This window comes from Cariama cristata, unplaced genomic scaffold, assembly GCF_000690535.1.
Source record: "Cariama cristata isolate BGI_N322 unplaced genomic scaffold, ASM69053v1 scaffold23245, whole genome shotgun sequence".
NCBI classification, from domain to species: Eukaryota; Metazoa; Chordata; class Aves; order Cariamiformes; family Cariamidae; genus Cariama; species Cariama cristata.
Genome location: NW_009619646.1, coordinates 40,263 through 40,800, shown reverse-complemented (window position 1 = coordinate 40,800; position 538 = coordinate 40,263). Strand labels below are relative to the sequence as shown.

At 57.4% G+C, this 538-nt stretch overlaps 1 protein-coding gene across 1 annotated transcript in view; it reads right to left on the bottom strand.

Moving 5' to 3' along the window:
* The window catches only part of TOX2 (TOX high mobility group box family member 2), a gene marked incomplete at its 5' end in the record, with an annotated part of 25,084 nt that overhangs the window by 8,150 nt on the left and 16,396 nt on the right, over positions 1 to 538 (bottom strand). The window contains one exon of the mRNA XM_009701328.1: positions 8 to 164. Within this exon, the coding sequence (XP_009699630.1) occupies positions 8 to 164 (157 nt within the window). The remainder of the gene's footprint in view (positions 1 to 7; positions 165 to 538) is intronic.

Here is a 538-nt window from a genome sequence, read left to right as displayed (position 1 = left end):
TGGCCACGGTAGTTCTGCAGGTCCGATGGGGACAGGAATGAGCCCAGGCCAGGGTAGGGTGAGGAAGCCTGCGGCGGCATCGGGTACATGGGCTGCTTGGGGGGAATCATTTTGGAAGGTGGATTGCTCTGGGTGCTTTTCGTCTCCCCCTGGTCGGCAGAGCTCTGTGGGAAAACAGAATGGAGAGTGATGAGGAAGGAAGAGAGGAAACATCGTTATGTGTCCCGAGATGTCCGTCCATCCGTCCAAGCGAGCTACCCAGACTCCCCGCGGCTCCCGCTCCTCTCCCACCAGCCAGCACATGTGCTTCCAGCCCTGCAGCTCGCTGGGTGCAATATCCACACCTGGGAAATCAAAGTCCAGTTACTCAACCATGCCTTCAGCAGAGCCCGGAGCACCGGAGGGGCATTAACTGCCCTGGGGGCAAACCGCCCACCTGCGGCTCACTCCTTTGGTCCAGAGAGGTGGGTGACAAAATCACTTTTGCTTCCAATAGAGAATGAACGGGACTGTAAAAACTCTGCCTTCCTAATCTCGT